This window comes from Chlamydomonas reinhardtii, chromosome 3 (assembly GCF_000002595.2).
Source record: "Chlamydomonas reinhardtii strain CC-503 cw92 mt+ chromosome 3, whole genome shotgun sequence".
Classification (NCBI taxonomy): Eukaryota; Viridiplantae; Chlorophyta; class Chlorophyceae; order Chlamydomonadales; family Chlamydomonadaceae; genus Chlamydomonas; species Chlamydomonas reinhardtii.
Window position 1 is genome coordinate 2,838,303 of NC_057006.1, and position 20,593 is coordinate 2,858,895.

Genomic DNA, 20,593 nt, shown 5'->3' on the forward strand with positions numbered 1-20,593 from the left:
AGCTAACGCGATATTGCGCGACTGACTTCGCAAACCGCTGGGCGCGTTTCCGGGCTCGGGCTCGGCTACCGCTTTCAGACCTCCGCTCTCTGTTCCTTTGGCTCGTTATGCTCTTTGAAAATAACTCAACATGGTCTCACTGCTAAGGATTTGGCTGGGACGCCCGCGCAGCGCGGGCTGTAGAGCTGTCTCGCGCCCCCCGTCTAAGCGCAGACGCATGTCAAGCAGCCCGATTTGAGGATGACAAACAGCATTAGCGCGCCTGCAGGCATGTCGGAGCCAGCGAGGCAGGCGGATACAGATGACGATGAAGGGCCGCATTCGCGCAGCGTCTTGACCCGAATTGACTGGAACTGGGACCTACTCGCCGTCTCGATAGGTAAGCGAGCTTCTTCGTCACCGCCTGCGAGCTTGCCCCTTCGCCGTCTGCGTTAGCCTGCCGTGCCATCGCTCTGGTCCGACCGCCCCTTTTCGCAGTGTACCTTGTCGAGGGCGTGCTGGACATGGGCACTCTTGCGGTGTCCTACTATGCAAAGGACAATTTGGGCCTGGGCCCGGCAAGCGTAAGTTTGGGAGGGTTGATTGGGGGCCGCTAACAGAGAGTAGCGGGCAGCTGCCAGTAACGACGGCGGTTGCCAGCGGATCCGGGCGCGTCCTTCCAACTTCATCGACTGCCCCCACTACGCCCCCAGGCTACTTTTACCGGGGTAGTCTGTCATGCTTGGTCAGACGGATAACGTATAATTGGGCCGACGTGCGTCGAATAAACCTCTAGCCCACACTTCCTTTGCACAGCTGGCGCCGCAAGCCTGCAACCAAGTTACTCGTGAGCGCGGGCACGCGGTTACCCTGACGCCCCACAGCCCGCTCGGCGTTGCCCCACCCACACCGCGATATCACTTCTCCCCCTCCCTCCCTTAAACAACCGCTAGTCACTCACTGGCTTCCCCTCTCCGCCTGTCGCCTGCCTCCACTATCCTGCCACTGAATCTACCACCACGCACCTTCCCCCCCTCCCCTTCTCCCCCCCCCTCCAACCCCTCTCCCCCCCCCACCTCCCCCGAACCCTCTTTCCCATCTCCCCCCTTACCTGCCTCATCCCCCCCCCCACAGGCCGGCTTGTTCCAGACGGCGGGCCAGCTGCCGTGGGAGCTGACGCCGCTGCTGGGGCTGCTGATCGACCTGGTGCCGCTGGGCGGGTACCGCCGCAAGAGCTACCTGCTGGCAGTGGGCATATTAGGTAGGGCGGGGTGGGGTGGGGGTGGGTGAGGGAGCGCGTATGTGTGAGAGTGTGTGCGTGCCGGTCACATGTGTGAGAGCGCGTGTAGCGCGTGCCTCTTATGGCCTTCTGGCCCTTTTGCCGATGCGAACATGCTACACACACACACACACACACACACACACACACACACACACACACACACACACACACACACACACACACACACACACACACACACACACACACACACGGTCGCCCACGCAGGCGCCGCCTGCTGGGGCGGTCTGGCGGCGCTTCAGCCTCTGGGCGCGCTGCCTGCGGGGGGGCTGCTGGTGGGCGCGGCGGCCGCGACGGCCTGGAGCCAGGTCATTGCGGACGCGGTGCTGGTGGGCATGAGCCAGGGCAGGAGCCAGGTGGGGTAAGGGGGGGCGGGGGCGGGGTAGGGGGCGGGGTAGGGGGCGCTGGTGGGGAGGGGGGTGGCGGACTGGGGGTGGTTCGGGGCCTGGTGCAAGTGGACTGTGCAACGAAAAGGTGTTGTGTCGAGGGTACATGAGGAATAGATACATGCCATGTGTCCCGCCGCGCCCCCGCATCCTCCAGGCCTGCTCCTCACCCCCAGACACAGACACAGGCACACACACACACACACCTCCCACTTCGTTTCGTTTTTTTACACACCTCCCACAACCCTTCCCCTCCATCCCCCCAAAGGACGTGGCCTCCTTCTACCAGGGCCTGTCCTGGGCCACCTACACCGCCGGCGCCCTGTTGTCCGCCTACACCACCGGCCGCCTGCTGGACGCCGCCGGGCCGCGCCCTGTGTTTGGGCTGGCGGCGGCGGGGCTGCTGCTGGATGGCGCGTGTGCGGCGCTGCTGCAGGAGCAGCGGGTGGGGGTGCAGCGGGTGGTGGGGGCGGGGGTGGGAAGCAGGGGGAGGGGAGATGGAGGTGGAGGCGGCAAGGCGTGGTGGCGGCGGTGGTGGCCGTGGGAAAGGAGAGGGGAGGAGCAAGAGGAGGAGGCGGGGTACGGCAAGAGGATGGCAGGAGGAGCAGGAGGAGGAGGTGGGCGGGTGCGGCCGGGGGTAGACGTCCGGGCGACGGTGAGTCTGGTGCGGGCGCGGGAAGCGGCAGCGGGGGCGGACCAAGGCGGCACAGGCGAGGGCGAGGCGGAGGCGGAGGCGGAGCCGCTGCTGCTGCCATTGCTCGGAGCAGAGGAGGCGAGCGAGGAAGGGCTCGTAGGGGAGGCAGTGAAGGTGCTCATCACACCAGCCGGCGGCGGCGGCGGCTGCGGCGGCGCGGCGGGTGTGTTGCCGCTGCTGCGCGCTGTGTGGGTGACGCTGCGGGATCCGCACATCGCGATGCCGGCGCTGTTCATCTTCTTGTGGCAGGTAAAAAGCGGGGGTGCGGGAACTGGGGGGGTTTAGCCGTTTACGGAGGACGGAGAGGTTACAGTGGGGGGGGGAGAGGAGGCAGCCGTGAGCGGGGCCGGAGGCGTGCAGCAGGGGTGCGGTGCGGAGCGCGGCAGCCTTGATGCTCCAGACATGCCACACGACACTCAAAAGAATTGAGACTAAGAAACGCTGTGTCTCCTTCGCGCCCTCCCCCCTGCCCCTCCCCCTCCGCCCCTGCAGTCCTGCCCCTCCCCCACCTCGGCGCTCTTCTACTTCCAGGTGTACGTGCTGCACTTCAGCGCTGCCTTCCAAGAGCTGGTGTACCTGGCCGGCAGCTTCGCGGGAGTGATGGGTGAGGGGAAGGAGGAAGGGAAGGAGGGTTGGGAGCGGAGGGAGGGAGCGCGTGTTTGTGTGTGTATGTGTGTGTGTGTGGGGGGGGGGTTGTTTTGTACGGTAGGCCCAAACCCAACGATCAAGAGGGGGGTCCGGGGCAGCGCGGTTTGGTCCCGGAACCCGGAACCCGGGACCTCATGCGCCCCATGCATCCCACGCCACACCCTCACTCCATCCGCCCATCCACCCCACCCACCCCACCCCAACCCTCCCCACCCTTCCACCCTTCCCACACACAAACAAAGGTGTGCTGCTGTACCAGACCGCTCTGGTGCGCGCCCCGCTCAAGCTGATGCTGCTGGGCTGTGCGGCGGCCGGCACCGCCCTGTCCGCCACGCAGCTGCTGCTGGTGACCCGAGCCAACGTGCGGCTGGGCATCAGCGACAAGGTGCGGGCTGCGGGGGTGGGGTGGGGTGGTGGAGGGAGAGGAGCGGCGGGGCGGGGCGGGGCCATGGATGCGGGGAGGAGAGGAGAGAGAAGGGGGTGGGCGGGCGGGCGGGCGTGAGGGAGGGGAATGGGGGGGTAGCCATCCATGGGATGGTGTGGTGGGGGGGGGTTATAAATAATTGTGGTAAACCAAACAAAGCGCAGGTGGGTGAGAAGAAGGCCGGTGGCAGGGGGCGGGGCGTGCGGTAGCATGTCCAAGTGCCTCCTCCCACGCCCCCTTCTTTCCATCCCCCGGCCCCCGATCCGCACCCTGCCCAACCACACACACACACACACCCCAACCCCCCAACCCAACCCCCCGCTCGTTTTCGCTCAGTTTGGTTTAGTTTGGGCTGGAATTTACAACCCCCCCCCCTCCCCAGCAGGTGTTTGTGCTGGGCGACTACGCGGTGCTGTCCGCCATCGCCGAGGTGATGATGACGCCGCTGCTGGCGCTGTCGGCGCGCGTGTGTCCTCCCGGCGTGGAGGCCACCCTGTACGCATGCCTCTACTCGCTGCTCAACCTCAGCGGCGCGCTCAGGTGGGGTTTTTGTTTTTTGGCGAGGGAAGGCGTGGTGTGGGGCACAGGGCACAGGGCCTGGGCGAGCTAGCCTCCATTGCTTTGCGACGTACGGTGTGTGTATTCTTCTGAGGCGAAGTCCCCGCGTGGCAGCGGTCGTTCGGCCGGCCATGCGCTAGGCTGCGTTGTCGCATCTTATGACCGCTACCATGCTTCTATCCGCACTGTGTGTCCGCACCTGCAGCGGCGCCCTGGGGGCGCTGCTGACGCGGCTGTGCGGCGTGCCAGCCGACCCCGGCGGCGACGGCGGCGGCGGCGGTGGCGGCGCCTCCCTCACCCTGCTGGTGGCGCTGTGCAACGCCTGCCTGCTGCTGCCGCTGCCGCTGCTGGCGTGGATTCCCGAGGTGGCGCCGGGCGCGCCGCCGCCGGCAGGCCTGGCGGGCGTGCCGCTGCGGCGCGAGCAGCAGGAGCCGGCGGCGGCGGCTGCGGTGGTGGTGGCGGTGGCGGCGGGCTATGAGCTGTGCAGCGGCGGCGGTGGTGGTGTTGGTGATTGTGGTGGTGATGATGAGGAGGCGGGGGCACAGGGCGGCGCAAGGGATGGTCACCGGATGGCCTTGCAGGGCCGCCAGCCCGAACAAGCAGCCGCGCCAGCCGGTCACGTTCAGCCAGTGGCATCAACGCGGCCCGGGCGCGGCTGCGGGCTCGCCACGCCGTTTGCGGCCGCGGCGCAAGCGGTGGGAGCGGCAGCGGCAGCCCAGGCGGCGGCAGCAGGCTGCTTCGCCGCGGACTCGCCTGCGGATGCGGAGTCGCCGCGGCGGCGGCCGCCGCTGCCGGCCACAGCCGCCTCTGGAGCGCTGCTGCCGCCGCCGTCGCCTCTAGCTGGCGCCCACTCCTCACTACGGCGGCAGCAGCTGTTGTCCCAACACGGCAGCGGCGCCGGCGGCGCTACCGCTGGCGCCGGCGCCCAGGGCGCAGGGCTGTCCCCCGCCCCGTCTGCCACCGTGCTTCGCACGCACAGCCTGGGCCCAGTCTCGAGCGCTGCCGTGAGCCCCGCCCGAGCTGCTGCGGCCGCTGCTGCTGCTGCGGCCGCTGTTGGCTCCGCGGCGCCGCGGTGGGCGGGGCGGGCCACGGGGCAGTCGGCGCTGACGTGCGTGGGCGCGCTGGCGGGTGCGCAGGTGGGCGTGAGTCCGCTGGTGCGGATGGCGCGGAGCCGCAGCGCGGCGCTGCTGGCGGCGGCGGATGCCGCGGCGGCGGCGGCAGCGGCGGCGGCGGCGGCCGCAGTAGCGGAGACGGTCGCGGGGGAGGCGGAGGCGGAGCCGGCAGCGGCGGCGCAGGCGGATGAGGAGGCGGAGGCGGCGGAGGTTGGTGTGGCGGGGGAGGCTGTGGCGCAGCGAGCAGCAGCGTATTAAAGCAGTCGGGCTGTGACTGCATGTGCCTTGCCGCATTTGCGGTTAAGCAGCGTGTGTGGACTGTGAAGCCGGGGGCCGGGCGTATGGCCCACGCGTATGGCCCACCCGGGGGGCCGATGTATGAGTTAGTTACGCTTCCGGAACATGGATGGAACTAACCTGGCACAACCGCGGCGAGACCCATCCGCCGCATGCGCGCCGCGCACGCGCCATACTATGAAACTGGTCGCGCAAACTCGGAACCATGAATGCTAATGAACGAATAAGTCGAGACAGGGCAATTCCAGCGCTCGAGGCGTACCGGCGATACATAGCGGTTTTACTGTGCGGTTTTGCCTTGCAGTGTGTTTTTGCACGTATGTGTTTCGGTAACTACGGTGCATTTTTCATGGAATGCAGCGCCCACTGCTGTTAATGAGTGCTTTACAAAGGAGAAGGAAGAGGATGCTGGTTGGCGCCGCAGCCGCATCGGACTTTGCACGGTGGAAATGCATGGTTGGGTGGCCTGACGGCACGCAGCACAATACGACCAGGGGTATCCGGGGCAGACAGCAATTGGATGCACCTTACTTCGGGCTGCGCGGATTCCGCACAGCAGACGCCGTCAAGGTATTTAACATTTTAACTTGCCGCCATGGATCTGTTCCCCACAATCACCTGCCACAATGCCCGCACGGAGTAACTGCGTCACTTCGTAATGCAGGCTTCCATATGAGGTGGCGGCCGTGATTACGCTCTTCCACGATCCATGCGCCAAATCGCTACAAACCGTGTTCGCCAGACCTGCCGCAGCATCCAGCAGCATTACCCCTGAGCCTGACACCTGACAATGCCCGAATCCAACACACAACAAAACGTGTGTATGGCCAACCGCCATGGTCTGCCTCGCACGCCCAGCAACCACATCCGGTCCGCGGGAGAAACATGTGCGCCCCCCCCACACACACACACACAAGCTGCTGCAAGCAAACGATTGCTACCCCCCCCCTTAATGCACACATGCACAGTGCAACCCAAAAAAACGCCACACGCCGGCTTGCATGCATCCGATGCATTACATTACAACAGCCGGCGTCCCCGAAGCTCCTAAAGTGTATGCACAAGCACCAGAAACGGGTCCCCAACATCATTAAGAAATCTGGATCAGTCCAAGAGGTCAGTCTTATGTATAGCGTCCCGCATTGCTGGAGACCCCTTGCTGGGGGTCAACCTTGCGTTACTGGCACGAACGAAACCTCACCCTCACGTCAAAGTCACGTCACGTCGCACATGCACCTCTGCACCGCTCAGGCGCACTGTCCAAGTTCACGTCAACGCACGCAAAGCGCGCGCTCAAACGCGGTCAACGCAGATGTCCAGTACTGCAACCAACCAAATGAGGTACCACCAACGTAAACGCCTGTCACAGCCACGGCCCGACCGCATCCAACTGCTCAAAAGACTCCAAAACACCAAGCTCCACAACTTCACCGCCGGTGCCTCTTCGACAACCGCGGGCTCCCCTCCGTGTCCGCCTGCGTCCGTAGCATCGGCGGCCGCGCCGGCGCCGTTAACGTCGCGCCAGCCGGCCCCGCGGCTGACACCCCCGCATGCCCCTGCCCCTGCCCTCCCGTCACGCCCGCCGCCGCCTCCGCTGCCGCTGTCTCCTCAGCTGCTGCTGCTAGCGCGGCCGCCTCCGCCTCCTCCTCGGCCGCTGGCGCGGCCTCCTGCGGCGCGGCGGCCGCCGGCGCCTTGCCCTGCGCGCCCTGGCGCCCCCTCCGGATGCCGGCGTTGACGGTGGCGATGTGTGATGCCAGGCTGAAGTCCTGGGTGTTGATCAGGGCGCTGTTGGGGCTGAGGCCCGAGCCGGCTGTGGGCACACACACGCACACAACAGGCGGGGGCACATGCGGTTAGCGGCTTGCCATAATCCATCACTAAGACCTCATCCCACGTCCGGCGTCTCACACAAACTGCTTTGACACTTTCATCCCTAGCCCGACCCCAGCTGCAACACCAAAAGCTGACGTCGACGTAACCTAGGGCCCCTCCGCGCCACTCACTGTGCGAGGGCAGCGGCACCGCCACCTCGAAGCTCATCTCGATCGTGGCGTGGTCCGGCAACCGCAGCGCCGCCCGCACCGCCCGCAGGAAGCGCCGCCGCCCCGCCAGCCCCGGCTGTAGCGGCAGGCGGTGCAGCGAGCCGTCGGGGCCGTACACGTTGATCATGGCCTCGGGCGCGGGTTTGACACGCTGCGGCAGTAGCGTTTCTTGCCAGGGCGGCAGCACCGTGTCACAGAAGCGACAGGAGCGCTCCTCGCTGTGAGCACGTGAGGGGAGGGCAATGGAAAAGAGGGGGCTGATTTAAGGTGGGTGTGGGGCGGTAAGGGGGGGAGGGAGACGGCGGGGCGCGGGGCGCGGGCGCAGGAGTTGGGGAGGCGGCCCCGGCGGTTTTCCGGGGGTTGCCGAACTCTGGGTGTGGACGTTGCTGAGTTGCTGGACAGTGCGGGTCGGTCGCTTAACCCAGACAGAGCATTCAAGTAATAATGCCCTACACCCCGATGCGCTGAATGTAAGGCCGCCAAGCTCGGTGGCGCGGTTTTTGGCGACTGCAATTATGTTTCCGTTGCATGCGACGCGCCGCCCCCAAGCAGCCATCAAGCGCTTGGCTGTGTGATCAATATGATATCTGGACTCAGCTATTAGCTGATGCAGCCGCTGGCTCCAAGTTGAGAGAGGGGAGCAAGTGTTGCTGGATGTAACCGGGCGCGATGCACTGCGCACACCCTTTCCAAGGCCCTACCTGCGACCGAGCCGCTCGACCTGCCATCTTGCTAAGCAGGTTTTGTGGACGAAATTTGGACACCGACACGGGCTCCGCTGTACGCCAGACTCCTGAAGACAAATCCAGCAGCATGCTGCCTCTTGCTGGTCTGATGATATGCAGTGTTCACGGCCCGAAGTGCTTGTTTCAGAGCACATGTTTGCCACTGGACGCATGGCGGACTGAGAGGACGCGCTATTAACGCGCGACCAGCGTCGGAGTGGTGGTTGCGTCGGGCGCCTAAGCGTCGTTGTCCTCTAAATCGACGCTAATGTTGAGAGCTTAGTACTGAGAATACATCGGCGTAATTCTGGCTGGGGTTCTTGCGTCAAGGGAACGTTGTCGCGACTGGAGTTGTTGTGGCGTTAGAGGCGATGCAAAATGCTCGACAAAGTGTCAAGGAGTACAAGTAAATGTCTTGAAGTGCAAGTGTTAAGAGCCTGTTACCGGCGTTGTTATGATAATGGGACGCCGAACAACGTTCCGTACTTCGCTAGCGCGCGTTTGCAGGTGAAAGGCAGAAGGCCAAGCGCTAACAAGAGCTACAGCTGACTGCATTATTTACTTATTAGTGAATCAATCTATGATGTATAAAGCAGGTTTACACCTGCCAGCAACTGTCCAAGGCGGCACTCGCCCGCGGTCGCGCTGCTGTTAGCGGCTAGCACGCCAGCAGTGCCATGAAACACTCACGTCAGTCACCCCGAGAGCTCTCAAAGCATCGCCATGCCTTCGTCTCAGACTAAGCACGGACATACACATATTATGCGCAAATCCCAGTTACATACTTTTTTGACATGCCTACCTAGCTAATGCTGTTGCTGAAACTCGGCCCCAAACGGGCCTATGGTGGGTGATAATCGATTGATCGCGGTTGGGTGCATGAATACACGCGTGACGGCAGTGAGGCTGCTTGGCGAGTTGGGGGTTGGGCGAACATCGTTGGGGATGCAGCGGGGATGCGAGGCGGGCCGCCCAGGATGCACGAGGTCTAGCCTGCGCCGGCTGTTCACGCCCTAAAATGCTCTTTAAGCCTTGGCAGGTGAAAACCCCAACAGCCAACCTTCGGGGTAAGGATTTGTGTGTGTGTCTGTGTGTGTTGGAATAGCTGTACCTCAACCATTTTCGGTAATTCAAAGCACACACGCAATTTACACATCACACAGCGATGTTGTTTGGGGAAGATACGGGGCATGGACAGCAGCACTGCAGGCACCGTGAGGGGAGAGGCGAATGGCACCGGGGGCGGGCGGCCAGGGAGGCGGGCCTGGGCGGGCAGTGGGTCAGTGGCACACAGGCACGCCGCACGGTTCAGCACATGGTTCAGTTAGTGTTAAACTTATACATGACCAAAAGCCGTGGTATTTAATCCACGGCTGCTCTTGTCGGACAGCGCTGTCATATCGATTCAAGGCCACTGCCATACCTTGCCTCGTTCGAGCTTTGTTTGTTGCAAACACCAAAATGATCAAGAGCGTTCTACTCGTTTTCGGTGAGCGCACACATCAATGTTGCCGACGGCGCGCAAGTCCCAAATGTAGTTGTGCAAATCGAGGCCGCTGAGCCAACCGGCCTTTTGCGTGTCCCCGTTTTGTAGCCATGGAGGCTGAGGCGCAGCCGCTCATCCAAGCTCTTGGCCTGAAGGAGGATGTGCCGGCAAAGTAAGCACGAACCGCCGTGGGCCAGCCCAGAGCGCGGGAACAAGCACTCGCCGCACCGGCCCAGCGCCCACACTCGCTCCGCCGCCCGCGCCTCGCTGCCTGCCCCCCCTCCCTCCACGCTCGCTGCCCTTCCGCTCCTCTCCGCCTCCTCTCACCTTGCAGGATCGTCGGTCCCGCGCCCTGCGTGACCTACTCTGGCGAGCACCAGGGGCTGGCTGTGCACGTGGTGTGGAACGGCAAGTGCAAGGACCACGGCGTTGACAACGTGGGCACCGTGCCCGCCTCGCTGTCCACCTACCTGGCTGTGCTGGCCTTCAAGCCCGATGTGGTCATCTCTGCGGGTACCTGCGGCGGCTTCAAGGCTCAGGTGGGGGGGGGGGTGAAGCGGGCGGCGGTGAAGCGGGCGGCGGTGAAGCGGGCGGCGGTGCTGGGCGGGTGGGGAGCCGACGAGCGAAGAGGAAGAGGCAGGAGAGGGAGGAACTGCGGGGGCTGGGGGGGGCGGTGCTGGGCGGGGGCGGGGCTGTAGCTTCGGGAGGGCTTACAACACAGGGCGATTCGAGTGGATGCGCCAGTCAGGGCAAGTCGCGAGAGGGAACCGGCCTACCGTACTTACGCGCCCCCGCCTCCCCTGAGTCCCCTCCCCTGCATTCCTCCCTGTCTACCTGTCCCTCCTCCACCTACCCCGCCAACCTGAACCAGGGTGCCGCCATCGGTGACGTGTTCCTGGGCAGTGCCGTGATCAACCACGACCGCCGCATCCCGCTGCCCGCCTTCGACAAGTACGGGCTGGGCCACGCAGCGCTGCTGGCCACGCCCCACCTGCAGGTGGGCCTGGCCGGCGGGAGGTGGGGATTAACGTTGAACCAATCCCGTAAGGAACAGTCGCGCGGCAAGGAGCACTGCAGCTGCATAAGCGAGTCGTTGTACATCACCGTAGGTAGTCGGGCGGGCTTGGGCAGGAGGTGGGGGGCGGGAGGAAGATGGGGGCGGGAGGAAGAGGGCCAGGAGGAAGAGGGGATGCAGGGGGCCGGGAGGCGGGGAGACAGGGAGGCAGGGGCACAGGGGTCGCGGCACGGCGCTGGGCGACGCCAACCCCGCCGCCACACCGGCAGCCTAACGATGTGCGTCGGATGGTGCCGGCGGCGCCATACCGCACGTTCAGCCACGCTTCTAATCTGGCGATGATTTTGAATCATCATCGCACGCTACCCCGCCCCCACCCCTCCTCCACCTCAGCTTGCCCACTGCCCCTTGCTCCCACCCCAACACGCCACCCCGCCCACCCGGCCCCAACCCCGCCCACCCCGCCCATCCACCCACCCCAGGCCGCTCTGGGCCTCAAGTCGGGTGTGGTGAGCAGCGGCAACAGCCTCGACTACACGGACAAATGCATGGAGATCATGACCGGCCACGGCGCCGCGCTCAAGGAGATGGAAGCCGCCGCCATCGCCTGGGCGTGCGCGCTGTACAAGGTGGGTGGGTGGGTGCGCGTGCGTGTGTGGGAGGTCAGGTTTGACGTGCGCCGGAGTGAAGCAGGGAAGGAGACGGAGGAGGGGTGCGGGGGCTGGCGGGCAAGGGCGGGGCAACGTCACAACGTGCAGGCACCGGCGCACCCGCCCCCGGCCCCTGCCTCGCACACGGCATGCACCCTCTGTCACAACCTCTGCTGACACCGCTGACACGCCTCCCTGCGCCCCCGCCCCTCTAAACATGAGTATAACCGCCTGCCTCAACCCCACCCTGCACCTCTTTAACGCACCCCGCCCTAGGTGCCGCTGATGTGCGTCAAGGCGGTGACGGACATTGTGGACGGCGACCGGCCCACGGCGGAGGAGTTCCTGGAGAACCTGCACTCGGCGGCGGCGGCGCTGCAGGGCACGCTGCCCAAGGTGCTGGGCTTCCTGGCGGGCAAGGAGCTGCAGGCGCTGTGAGCTGGGAGCTAGGGGGCGCTGGGAGCTGGGAGCGAGGGGGCGCGCTGGGAGCTGGGAGCGTGGGTGCTGGGAGCTGGAAGTGTGGGCGCTGTGAGTGGGCGGTGTGGGCGCTGTGATCGCCGTGTGTGTGTGTGTGGGCGCCCGGGAGGGGTGGGAGAGGCGATTGGTTGGAGAGGTGACAGGTGGGAGAAGGGTTGAAAGGCAGGGAGTGGTGGTGATCATGGTGACGCTCAGTTTAGGCAAGTGGATGGGACGCGAGTGTTGAGCAGCGTGGTGGCACGTGGCCGGGAGCAGGAAGTGCTTTGATTGGTGCGGCGTGAGCGAGCGAGAGGTGTCCCAGTGCTGAGCGTGTGAGTCATGTGACCGACTGCGGGGGCACAATGTGACAAGGACACTTGCGTGAGCAAGCTCAACCTGCATCGTGCGGTGGGGGCGTCCAGCCGTCTGTCGCGCGGCTGCGCTGCTTTACACCGTCTGTCCGTCTCCTTGGGATCCGTGACTTGTAACGCGCTTTTGATGGCGGCATCGTTTGTCAACGTCGCGGTGTTACATGCTGGTGTTTACACGCAGCCCGCAGCCGCAATCGCTCTTCGCGCGTGTCAGTCACTCGGCTGCGACTTGTGTCCGTGCGTGTGTTCATGGGCCGCTGCCAGGACGTCTTTCCGCAGCTGCCGCCGGCCCATAGCACTCATCCACCACTCCACGGTCCGCTTCAGCATTCTCCCACAGTCCCACTTGACATCAACAGCGCCCATTAACACAGTGACAAGGCCATGCTCACCCCTAACACAGCCCCCACCACCAGCCCCCAGCACCACCCCCCAGCCACAACCCCCACCACAACCCCCACCACCACAGCCCCCACCACACCCCCCATCCTGTACCGCTTTTCCAACCGTCTTTGCAACCCCCCTCACGCCCTGACCACCTCCACAGCCCCCCCCTCACATCCTGGCCATGAACCTCCACAGCCCCCGCATGTAGATGGCCAGGCTCTGCACCGTCAGCCAGCTCGCCACCAGCAGCAGCGCCGCGCCCGCCACCGCCGCCGCCTCCGCCGCCGCGCCGCTGCCGCCGTCCTTGACCAGCAGCAGCAGCGTTAGCGATGCCATCTGGGGGTGAGCGGGTGGGCGTGGGTCCCCAGGCGGGGAGAGTTGCGGGCATGGAGTTGCGGGCGGGTCCGTGGGTGGTCAGGCGGCGAAGGCGACACACGGCAGGCAGCGGCGCCGGGCAGCAGTTCCTCGCTCAGGCAACCGTGAGCCCCGCTGCCGCGCATTTCGCGCTCGTTTAGCGCGTGAGGAGGGGAAATTGGCGCTGGCGGCCCTGGGGCAAGGCACCCCTCGACTTGCACGTGATAGTACGCTTTGCCCTCGGCACCCGGTGTCCCGTACCATCGCGCCTTTCATGGCGACATGCTACTCCCCGACAAGACGAGGCGAGGCCTTGGCAACGATTCTAGACGTCGTACTGCCAGTCGCACACACGCACACGCACACGCTGGCGCCCCCCACCCACCTGGCTGGCCGTCTTCCACTTGCCCCAGGCATTCACCGCCACCGCCTGCCGCGCCTCCGGGCCCGCGGTGGCCGCCCACTCGCGCAGCGCCGACATCGTGATCTCGCGCCCGATGATGGCTGCGCGTTCCGCGTGTGTGGGGTCGGGTGCAAGGGTCCGGGTGTGTCAGGCAGAGGTATTACGGGGCTGGTCAGTGGTCAGTGCAGCAGGGTCCGCCCCCCTCCAGCCCCCAGCCCGAACACCGTGTACCCCACGAGCCCATGGCAGCTGGCATCGAGATGAGTCTAGCCCGTGGGGCTAGCCCGTGCGGCTAGCCCATTCCCCCCCTCCCTGTTACCGCCCACTGCACCAACCTCCATTTCCACACCCGGGACCGCCGTCGCCACCACCCCCACCTCCACCCCCACCACCTCCCTCCCCCACCACCACCTCCACCCCCGCCCCCAACCCCACCCCTATCCCCACCCACCCAGTGTGCACACGGGCAGCAGCCAGTCGTTGCCCGCCAGCCAGGCCGGCCCCGCCGCCAGCGGCCGCGTGCACAGCAGGATGAGGCAGGCCGCCACCATCAGCTTGTCCGCCACAGGGTCCAGGAAGGCGCCGAAGGCGCTGTAGGAGTTCTGGGTGCGGCGCGGGAGGAGGGGGGAGCAGGGGAGGAGGGGGAGGTGGGCTGGGGCGGGGTGTGTACGGGCGCGTGGGCAACGTCACAAGGGTGTTGGGCATGTGGGCCGGGGCAGGGGGAGCAGGAGGAGGAGGAGGAGGCGTGGGCGATTTGAGGGGTCCGGTGGCCCGACATGAAAGAGGCATCCTGCGCGTGCCGGCTCTCCATGCGCACCTGACACCTGACACACACCCCATCCAAGCGCCCCACGCCCCACCGCCGCCCCACGCTCCCTCCGCGCTCGTGACATCCGGGCCCCCGCCCTACACTCGCCAACATTACTGCCCACGCGTCCCCTTCCTTTTGCTCTCTAGCACACGCCCCCTCCGCCCCCTTCGCCGCCCCCTTCGCCGCCGACCTTCGCCGCCCCCTTCGCCTCCCCCTTCACCGCCCCCTTCACCTCCTCCCTTCACCTCCCCCTTCACCTCCTCCCCCTTCACCTCCTCCCCCTCACCATCTTCCGCGCCAGGTATCCGTCCAGCCAGTCGGTGAGTGAGGCCGCGGCGAACACCGCCGTGGTCACCAGCGCCGAGTGGGGAGACTGCCAGTACCAGGCTGGCGGATGGCGAGACAGCGCGCGTGTGTGTGGCAGGGAGATGAGGGAGCGTATGAGTCAGTGTGGGACAGCAAGCGGGGCGGGGGCTCGGCATGTGGAGGAGGGGCGCCCGTGTGCGTGGCCGTTTGCGTGGCCGTGTGGCCATGTGTTGCCATGTGTTGCCAGGTGGGTCACCGAAGGCCGTGTGGGCCCCTCCTTCCCGTCGTGAGTATGCCTTGTCCCGCGCAACGTCTTGAACCCCTTTGCGACACTTGCTGCACGGCCACTGTTCCCGCGTCACCCCTACCGCCCCGCACCTGCGATGAGCACCGGGATCGCAGCGACGCGGCCGAGCGTGAGCATGGTGGGCACGGTGATGACCACACCGTCGCCGTTGCTTTTCGACGAGCCCGCTGACCCGCTCGAGGAGGCGCCATTGCTGCTTGAGGCCCGGTCCTCAGTCACGGAGCTTGTCTCCCCTTGCTGCGAGGGTCGGTTCGGCTCCGGTGCACTTGCATGCCCATTCGCAGACGAGCTGCAACACGAGATGCGCCGCGCTAGCGCGACTTGCCACTGCGGCGAGGCTGTCAATCCATGAGCGTAGCTGGCACCAGCGGAAGCATGATGCACGTTCAACAACGCGCGCGTCGCCGCTTGCGTGGGACCCGTCGAGACGCACAAGCGCGAGCAGACCTTTCCTAACATGGCCATGTTGATAGCTATTGAAGCAATGTCAGCTTGCCATGGGCAATTACGCAGAACGAGAAAACTGGCCTCGTCGCCGATGACAATTCTGCAAATTGCTCATGCGCCCGTGCCACGCCTCAGCGTTAACACAAGTGAAATCGCACAAGTGGAACGCAAACAATGCACACCTAACAGCTGCAATCCGTCTCCTGCACGAAACCCTGACGAGTCACAAATGAGGCGAGCAGTTCCCGTGTGCCGGCTGCTCTACCAGTTAGCGCAGCAAAAAGAACAGGCATGTCGGCAAATTAGCAACGCTTTCTTCGCTTCCGGAGCGGTGCCGGCGGGACAGCCCGCGTTGAACCCGGTCGCCAACTTGTCCTTCACCAAACCTAGCGTCGGCGGTCGCGCGGTGATTCTCGATGGGCGCGCGGTGGCAGCTGCCTGGGAGCGGGAGCTTGTCGGCGACGTCGCGCGACTGACCGAACTTCTCGGCAGGCCGCCGGGGCTGGGCGTGGTGCTCGTCGGCAGCCGGCCAGACTCCATGTTGTATGTGACCAAAAAGCAGGAGGCATGCCAGAAGGTGGGAGCACAGGGGAGGAGGAGGAGGAGGAGGATGAACCCAGAAGGCGCGCAGACGTGGAGGCGAGGGGAACAGGGGAAACAGGAAGGCTAAAGGCAGGGCTGCCGGCATGGTGTGGCGGTTTGGTGCGCTGGCACGGTGCGCTGGCTGCGAGCCGCGTCACGGTGGCGCCGTAGCTTTACACCACCTCAGCACCACAACAGCTCAGCACTGCCGGCCACGATCCCCGCCCCACTACCCCCCGGAGAGTCCCTTCGCAACTCCTTCGGCTTGGGAACGACTCGACGCCGCTCTCCATCCACCCACCCCCTAACCACCCACTCACCCTCCACCCACCAACCCATCCACCCACCCACACCCCTAACCACCCATCCACCCACACAGGCCGGCATGAACACGTACGTCCACCACCTGCCCGACACAGTTAGCCAGTCGCAGCTGGAGGCGGCGCTGGCGCACGTGTGCGCCGACGGCCGCGTGGACGGCGTGCTCATCCAGCTGCCGCTGCCCCGGCACCTCAGCGAGGAGGTAAGGGGAAGGGGTGGGCCGGGGGGAGAGAGGGAGGGAGGATATCTGGACGTTCCTCACGAAATAGGTCGCCATAGCGAAGGAATCGTCGCCCGGGAGGGGGGGCGGAGGGCATGGCACGGCGGCGGGCGGCAGGATACGCGGGTCTGGCCGTCCGTGCGCCGGAGACGAGGCGCACATTGACCGAGTTTGGGACAGGTGGAGGAGGAAACGCGGGTGGGTGAGGGGGCGGGGGCGGGGGGCGGGGGCCGGGGCCTGCGAAGGAGCGTGGCAAGTGCGGCGCGCCGGCGCCGCCTGCGCGCCACGGCCGCACTGCCGCCAGGGCCTAGTAGCAACAGCACATGCGCTGCACCTCTCTGCCACTGCGCCTGGCTTCACCACGTGACCGGCCACGCGGCCGCCACCCGGCCACCTGCTCCTGCTCCCGCCACCAGCCGGCCTGCCCGCTTACATGCCTTGCCCTCGCATACTTGTGATGTAATCACTCCGTTCTCCATGAACGGCTGCCCCCCAGGCGGTGATGGAGGTGCTGGACCCGCGCAAGGACGTGGACGGCTTCCACCCGCTCAACATGGGGTGAGAGTGAGAGGCCCGGGGTGGGTGGGAGGGTGGGGGGCCGTGTCTTTATGTATGGGGACGGGAGCGTGCGGGACCGTACGTGCAATCCGTATCAGCTTTCGCATACTGCATTGCCTGCATGCTCATCTCCCCCCTCCCGGCCCTCGCCTCCCACCGCTTGCCTGCCACCCATGCCGCCACCGCCGCCCCGCCACTTTTGCCTACCCCTCCCCCCCTAAATAATCATGAATGTAACCCCCCGCCAGTCGCATGCTGATGCGCGGCCGCGGCGTGCGCCTGGTGCCCGCCACGCCGCTGGGCTGCATAGAGCTGCTGCGGCGGAGCGGCGTGGACGTGCAGGTGCGGTGGGGGGGGGTAGGAGGGGCCAAGGGGTGGGTTGGGTGGGGTTACATTCATGATTAGTTGAGGTGGGGGTAACTACCAGCCCAAAATAAACCAAAGCAAGCTAAGATAGGAGCACGGGCGGAGGCGTTCGGGGGGAGGCGGGATACATTCATGATTGGCTAACGAAGTGGTGAGGGGAGAGAGGGTTACGCGGTGGGGTGGGGGAAGGTTCAGGGTGGCGGGCGGACTGCAGGATGGGCTCACTGGAGGGCGCAGACGGGGCGGGAACGGGGCGGAGCGGGCGCTACGGCGGCCATGGGGATCATTACTGCCACACGTGGCACAACCACACCGCACCGCCGCCGCCGCATGTACGGCACCAGTATCTGCCGCCGCCGCCGCCGCCGCCGCTGCCGCCGCTCAGGGCAAGAACTGTGTGGTGCTGGGCGACTCAAACATTGTGGGCACGCCGCTGGCCGCCATGCTGCGAGACAAGGGCGCGGCAGCCGTCACCATATGCCACCGCCGCAGCTACCGGGAGTGGTTCGAGGACCAGCAGGTGCGGCGGCGGGCGGGCGGGCGGGCGGGAGCGGGGGCGGGGGCGTGAGTGCACGGTATTGGGACGGACGCGGGCGATTGCAGGCGGCGGAGCGCACGTGGTACACTAGCACCATAAGGCTCTACACCAACCCAAATGCAAGTTCCTTTCCGAGCCATGCCAGCCAGATCTGAAAAGTCGTCGTCGTGCTCCTCGGCGCGCCTGCGCCTCCGCCTCCGCCTCCGGCGCGCAGGAGGTGCAGCGCAAGCGCGCGGCGGCGGCCGTGTGTCTGCCGCGACTGCCCGGGCCCACGCCGGCACCCGCCCCGCCGCCCCCGCCGCCCGCCAGCCCCAGTGGCGGCCCTGACGGCGGCGGCGGCGGCCCTGACGGCGGCGACAGCTTTCAGTCGTACCAACTGCCGGACCTGACCCGCAGCGCCGACATCCTGGTGGTGGCCGTGGGGTGAGTGCGCGGGGGGGGGGCGGGGGCGGGGGAGTGTGTGTGTGTGTGTGTGTTTGACTACGGTTTCCACGATTATTCTGCCAGATCACGTGAATCGTGTATCTGGTATAACCAACGACAGGGCTCTCAATCGAGGGCTGCCGTGACCTGGCGTTTCCCCGGCAGAGCGCAAACAGCTCTGGAGTCCACAGGGTAACGCACTCCGACCCTTCACCGCGCCAGTAACCCTTGCGGAATTACTACCGGTGTAACAACCTCAGACCCATCGGGCGAGCTACCTCTTCTCGGGCAGAAAACAAAAACAGCAAACATAACAAAACACGCAGCACGCAGCACGCGATAGCACGACCACAGTGGCTGCGTGTGTGTGTGTGTGTGTGTGTGTGTGTGTGTGTGTGTGTGTTTGTGTGTATGTGTGTGTGTGTGGGCTTGGAGGTTACAAATAGAAGGGCGTTTGGGTACGTGTGTGTGTGTGTTTATTGGGTGGCGCAGGCGTTCACAGGTGTCCCGCCTCCTGTCATACGCGCGCCTGCATGCTTCCCTGCCGTATCATCTCTAAAACACACTCGCCGCCGCCGCCGCCGCCTGTCTGCTGCCGCCGCCGCCGTACGGCACACAGGCACCCGGAGCTGGTGCGTGGCGACTGGGTGCGGCCGGGGGCGGTGGTGATCGACGTGGGGATCAACGTCGTCAGCACGCTGCCGCGCAGCCCGCCGCGCGTCAGCAGTAGCGGCAGTAGCAACGGCAGCGGCAGCAGCAACGGAAACTGTAGCAGCAGCAGCGATGGCGGCGGCAGTAGCTGCAACTCGGAGGGCCAGGGCCGGCAGACCGGGGAGTGCAGGGGTAGCGGCGGCGGCGGCGGTGGCGACGGCAGTAGCAGCGGCAGCGGCTCAACCACCATCAGCAGTAGCACGGCTGTGGTGTCGCCGGATTTGGGCGATGCAGAGTCGTCAGCCAGCATTGTCGCGGCTGCTACAGCCGCGGCGGCGGGCGCCGGCAACGGCGGCGCGGCGACCGGGGACGGCGACGGCTGTGGCGACGGCAGCGGCGGCGGCGGCGGCAGTAGCGGCAGTAGCGGCGTGGCGGCGTCGCTGTACAGCCACCGCAATGTGGTGTTCCAGGTGGTGGGCGATGTGGCATTTGACGAGGTGTCACGGGTGAGCGGTGCCGCCTTTGCGTCTCACTTTGTGGGCGGTTTGGGCTCCATTGGTTTCTGTATGTGCTGCGTGTGTGCACAGAGCAGTGTGTCAAACGATGTGTATGTGACGCGTCTTGTGTCTGTGTGACGCATGCCACTGTGTGTGTGACGCATACGACTGTGTGTGACTCTGTGTGTCGGCGCAGGTGGCCGGCGCCATCACGCCGGTGCCGGGCGGCATCGGCCCCATGACCATTGCGGCAGTGCTGCACAACACCCTCAAGGCCGCAAAGTACCGGGCAGGGCTGGAGCCGTGGTGATGAGAGCGGGAGGCGAGGAGCGGGAGGCGGCGGCGGCGAAGAGCGGGAGCCGGTGAGGAGCTGGCGAATGGCGGCGGCGGCGTATGGCGGCGGCGTATGGCGGCAGCGGCGGCGACGTGTGGAGGTGGGCGGCACAGCGCTTGCAGAGGAGCGGCTGGGGGGGGGGCAGGGCGGCGGCGGGCGTGGGAAATGCTGAATCGAGCGCAGGGTTGGGCGGATAGGTAGTATTGTAGTGGGTACCTGCCTGTGTGGTCATTCACCATGCGCGCATGTTGTGTGGTCGTGCGCATTAGGTTTGGCGTGCCGCATGAATGGGGATTAATTGTCAATTGATGTGGCCGACAGTCGCGCGAGGGGTGTGCGTGTGTGTAGGGGGGGGGCCGCGCCGCGGGACCCGAGCCAGCGCATGCGCTAGCATATTGTTTCAGCACCTCTCAGGCGGTGCGTGTGCGATTATGCGTGCAGCGTGCTTTGATTAGGCTGTTGGGGTTCATGCCGCGTGCCGTTAAAGACGCATAGAGCAGAGAGCACCCTTGGCGAAGAGCCGTCGAAAGCGGCCAATTGAGCACGCCGCGATGGGCATTGCTTATCAAGTTGAACCCAAAAAACGGCATTGAAACGTAATGTGTGTGCGTCGGTGGCATGCCGACGCACAAAACAAAACATGTGATGCAAAAGCTGCCGCCGGTCGCCGGGCTGCAGACCCGGTGTGGGAGGGCAGGAGCTTTGTCGTCTTCGTTCGTAGTGCTCCGGGCTGCCACTCGGGCTTACCGCGCTAGGAGAAGGGATGTGGTGGCGGCGGCGTTTCCGCGGCAGTGTGCAAAGAGTTCCGGGGCTGTGATGTGTGGCGGGCTGCACTGGATAGGGATTCGCAGAGCGTCCGGCGGGGCAGGGAAGCTCCGGCTGTAAAACCTGGGCACACGCTTTCCCGCCAATTTTGCATGTCGTGCATGATTGGCGCTGCCGCGC

At 65.6% G+C, this 20,593-nt stretch overlaps 5 protein-coding genes across 5 annotated transcripts; 3 read left to right on the forward strand and 2 right to left on the reverse strand.

Annotated features, from left to right (window-relative positions):
• The first annotated feature begins 28 nt into the window (after positions 1–28).
• Positions 29–5,380, forward strand: CHLRE_03g162450v5 (uncharacterized protein). Its single transcript, XM_043060726.1, has 9 exons — positions 29–379; positions 478–563; positions 1,114–1,240; positions 1,487–1,635; positions 1,934–2,608; positions 2,852–2,963; positions 3,250–3,392; positions 3,817–3,971; positions 4,195–5,380. Exons 1-9 carry the CDS (start codon positions 271–273, stop codon positions 5,357–5,359), a joined length of 2,721 nt encoding a protein of 906 aa, XP_042925855.1. The 5' UTR covers positions 29–270; the 3' UTR covers positions 5,360–5,380.
• Positions 5,381–5,382: 2 nt separating this feature from the next.
• CHLRE_03g162500v5 (uncharacterized protein) lies at positions 5,383–8,718 on the reverse strand. Its single transcript, XM_043060727.1, has 3 exons — positions 8,142–8,718; positions 7,402–7,658; positions 5,383–7,208 (listed from the first exon to the last, which is right to left on the reverse strand). Exons 1-3 carry the CDS (start codon positions 8,318–8,320, stop codon positions 6,826–6,828), a joined length of 819 nt encoding a protein of 272 aa, XP_042925856.1. The 5' UTR covers positions 8,321–8,718; the 3' UTR covers positions 5,383–6,825.
• Positions 8,719–9,530: 812 nt separating this feature from the next.
• CHLRE_03g162550v5 (5'-methylthioadenosine nucleosidase) lies at positions 9,531–12,272 on the forward strand. The gene is made up of 6 exons (XM_001703503.2): positions 9,531–9,654; positions 9,760–9,823; positions 9,986–10,190; positions 10,523–10,648; positions 11,149–11,295; positions 11,593–12,272. Exons 2-6 carry the CDS (start codon positions 9,762–9,764, stop codon positions 11,752–11,754), a joined length of 702 nt encoding a protein of 233 aa, XP_001703555.2. The 5' UTR covers positions 9,531–9,654; positions 9,760–9,761; the 3' UTR covers positions 11,755–12,272.
• Positions 12,273–12,288: 16 nt separating this feature from the next.
• Positions 12,289–15,228, reverse strand: CHLRE_03g162601v5 (uncharacterized protein). The gene is made up of 5 exons (XM_043060728.1): positions 14,783–15,228; positions 14,385–14,485; positions 13,739–13,889; positions 13,270–13,388; positions 12,289–12,866 (listed from the first exon to the last, which is right to left on the reverse strand). Exons 1-5 carry the CDS (start codon positions 15,174–15,176, stop codon positions 12,699–12,701), a joined length of 933 nt encoding a protein of 310 aa, XP_042925857.1. The 5' UTR covers positions 15,177–15,228; the 3' UTR covers positions 12,289–12,698.
• A 100-nt stretch (positions 15,229–15,328) lies between these two features.
• Positions 15,329–20,545, forward strand: CHLRE_03g162650v5 (uncharacterized protein). Its single transcript, XM_043060729.1, has 8 exons — positions 15,329–15,735; positions 16,120–16,263; positions 16,778–16,839; positions 17,088–17,181; positions 17,591–17,725; positions 17,958–18,166; positions 18,786–19,323; positions 19,511–20,545. The coding sequence occupies exons 1-8, from the start codon at positions 15,388–15,390 to the stop codon at positions 19,622–19,624; spliced, it is 1,644 nt and encodes a 547-aa protein (XP_042925858.1). The 5' UTR covers positions 15,329–15,387; the 3' UTR covers positions 19,625–20,545.
• The last annotated feature ends 48 nt before the right edge of the window (positions 20,546–20,593 follow it).

What these genes read in the sequence shown, in the direction of transcription:
- CHLRE_03g162450v5 (XM_043060726.1), top strand. Translation starts at nt 271, where the DNA reads ATGTCGGAGCCAGCGAGGCAGGCGGATACAGATGACGATGAAGGGCCG. An exon ending in TGAGCCAGGGCAGGAGCCAG is followed by an intron (nt 1,636 to 1,933) that starts GTGGGGTAAGGG and finishes ATCCCCCCAAAG; the next exon opens with GACGTGGCCTCCTTCTACCA. An exon ending in GGCTGGGCATCAGCGACAAG is followed by an intron (nt 3,393 to 3,816) that starts GTGCGGGCTGCG and finishes CCTCCCCAGCAG; the next exon opens with GTGTTTGTGCTGGGCGACTA.
- CHLRE_03g162500v5 (XM_043060727.1), bottom strand. Translation starts at nt 8,320, where the DNA reads ATGTGCTCTGAAACAAGCACTTCGGGCCGTGAACACTGCATATCATCA. An exon ending in GTCGAGCGGCTCGGTCGCAG is followed by an intron (nt 7,659 to 8,141) that starts GTAGGGCCTTGG and finishes ACGTGCTCACAG; the next exon opens with CGAGGAGCGCTCCTGTCGCT. An exon ending in GGTGCCGCTGCCCTCGCACA is followed by an intron (nt 7,209 to 7,401) that starts GTGAGTGGCGCG and finishes GTGTGCCCACAG; the next exon opens with CCGGCTCGGGCCTCAGCCCC.
- CHLRE_03g162550v5 (XM_001703503.2), top strand. Translation starts at nt 9,762, where the DNA reads ATGGAGGCTGAGGCGCAGCCGCTCATCCAAGCTCTTGGCCTGAAGGAG. An exon ending in AAGGAGGATGTGCCGGCAAA is followed by an intron (nt 9,824 to 9,985) that starts GTAAGCACGAAC and finishes CTCACCTTGCAG; the next exon opens with GATCGTCGGTCCCGCGCCCT. An exon ending in GGGCGTGCGCGCTGTACAAG is followed by an intron (nt 11,296 to 11,592) that starts GTGGGTGGGTGG and finishes ACCCCGCCCTAG; the next exon opens with GTGCCGCTGATGTGCGTCAA.
- CHLRE_03g162601v5 (XM_043060728.1), bottom strand. Translation starts at nt 15,176, where the DNA reads ATGGCCATGTTAGGAAAGGTCTGCTCGCGCTTGTGCGTCTCGACGGGT. An exon ending in GATCCCGGTGCTCATCGCAG is followed by an intron (nt 14,486 to 14,782) that starts GTGCGGGGCGGT and finishes GCCATCCGCCAG; the next exon opens with CCTGGTACTGGCAGTCTCCC. An exon ending in GATACCTGGCGCGGAAGATG is followed by an intron (nt 13,890 to 14,384) that starts GTGAGGGGGAGG and finishes CGCCGCACCCAG; the next exon opens with AACTCCTACAGCGCCTTCGG.
- CHLRE_03g162650v5 (XM_043060729.1), top strand. Translation starts at nt 15,388, where the DNA reads ATGAGGCGAGCAGTTCCCGTGTGCCGGCTGCTCTACCAGTTAGCGCAG. An exon ending in CCCGGCACCTCAGCGAGGAG is followed by an intron (nt 16,264 to 16,777) that starts GTAAGGGGAAGG and finishes GCTGCCCCCCAG; the next exon opens with GCGGTGATGGAGGTGCTGGA. An exon ending in GGAGCGGCGTGGACGTGCAG is followed by an intron (nt 17,182 to 17,590) that starts GTGCGGTGGGGG and finishes GCCGCCGCTCAG; the next exon opens with GGCAAGAACTGTGTGGTGCT.